Source organism: Camellia sinensis, chromosome 11, assembly GCF_055761805.1.
Source record: "Camellia sinensis isolate YWXY chromosome 11, ASM5576180v1, whole genome shotgun sequence".
Classification (NCBI taxonomy): Eukaryota; Viridiplantae; Streptophyta; class Magnoliopsida; order Ericales; family Theaceae; genus Camellia; species Camellia sinensis.
In genome coordinates this window covers 115,882,632-115,884,401 of record NC_138971.1, presented here as the reverse complement: position 1 = coordinate 115,884,401, position 1,770 = coordinate 115,882,632, and the positions used below count along the sequence as shown (strand labels likewise).

Sequence of the window (1,770 nt, the reverse complement as noted above, 5' to 3'; positions counted from 1 at the left end):
CATGCCCTGTCTTTCCCAAATGCAACTTTATTGAAAACTTGTAAAGAAGCCTTGATGAATGACCTTCAAGACATATACATTTGATTCAATAAATAAATACGTACAACTAATTTTTCATGAGAGGGAAATAACTATATACTATTTCTGAAGACATTAATTTGCCAGCCTAGAAGTAGAAAGGGAAGACAATAGAAAGAGGTTTCCTATCCTCGCTCAGTGGCTTCTTCCACCGCATTTCTCATCGATGCCATTGTCTTTCCTTATCCAAACACCATTTTAATCACACGAGAAGGAATCGAGGCTGGGACATTCTACTTTCTCCAGGTAAATCAAATTGGGAAATAACATCATAATATCTTTCCAAGGCATCTCTAAGTTACTCAAGTACTTCAATTGTAACATTTCAACTGTGGTAGCTACTATTATGCCCAGATTACACAATAGTCCTCCTCTGATGTAAAGTTTCTTCAAGTTTTCCAAATTGTGAGATAGCAACCAACCAGGTGTATCTATCTCAGGAAAACCCTCAAGCTCTAGTTTTTGCAACGATGAAGGAAGTTCCAATGAGAGAGGAAGTTTTAGATCACGCTGCTTAGTTTTACCTCGTAAAATGCATCCTGGCCAAGATATTTTCAACTTCTGTAGAAATTTTAATCTTTGTAAATGAAGCTGCAGAGCTATTGGAAATTCTTTCGTACTTATGGATATGCTCAATTTTCGTAGCTTTGACAATTTTGTCAAATTATTGATAGTACATGACTTTTTGTCCTTGAAATCTCCAATAATAAATCCCTTGAGGACTTGGAGATTAGATAATGCACCAAGCCCCTTGGGCATGTGATCTAAAAGTTAACACTCAGATATATCCAAGTGTGTCAAATTTTCAAGCAAGCCAATCCAATCTGGAACCATCTCAAGGTTGTGACAGGCTTTGAGATCTAGAATTTTAAGATCAATCAGTTGTGAAATGTACCGAGGAAGCTCTATAATCAAAGAAATTCCTCGAAGGCTAAGAAACCTCAATTGTTTCATATTCTTGAGTGCATTGAGAATTTTGATGTCTAGGACTTCAATGTGACGCGTGACCGAGCTCTGCCACCTTCCCAAGTAAACAACTTTCGAATTGGTGCCCCTTTTGAAAATAATTTCATGTCTTCCATCAATAATAGCCGCATCAACGTTGACTATGAATCTTTTCCAATAGCCGAAGCAAAGACTCGGAAAATAATCAAAATCATGGCCCTCTAATTCAAAGGTTACAGCAGAACGAATGTAAGGGGGCATCCTGTAGCTATCCACAACCAATCCACAATTTTTGTAGATAGGCTCGATGAAGCCCTTTGCAGTAAGCTCATCCAAGATCTCATTGGCAAGATGCTCTGCTTGTTCTGCGTGTAGAGATATCTCTCCAATCCACCAGTAAATCATAAGAATTTTTTTCATGGTAGCCATTTCTGGGAACATCAAGAAAAAATTCAAACATTCTTTTAGTATCCAGGGGAGTCTACGGAAAGATACCCGGATATCTGAAAGTGCAGGGGCATGATCAAACTTTGGCTCCTTGTACGAGCTGTGCAAATAACCGGCCTTGTTTACATCGACTTGGTAGTTGCTGCTGCTACTGTTAATGGATCCATCAAACCATGGTTTCTGATGTGGTTTTGAATCATCATCATAACGGATTTTAAGCTTGGAGGGAATCTGGGATTTCAACTTCTTGACAGACATTCTCAGTTGGTCAAGTTCGTTAGTATTACTCCCTCCTCTTGT

At 38.6% G+C, this 1,770-nt stretch overlaps 1 protein-coding gene across 1 annotated transcript; it reads right to left on the bottom strand.

Moving 5' to 3' along the window:
• Positions 1-276: 276 nt before the first annotated feature.
• On the bottom strand, positions 277-837 carry LOC114310616 (disease resistance RPP13-like protein 4). The gene has a single exon (XM_028256659.2). The coding sequence runs from the start codon at positions 835-837 to the stop codon at positions 277-279; it is 561 nt and encodes a 186-aa protein (XP_028112460.2).
• Positions 838-1,770: the final 933 nt, after the last annotated feature.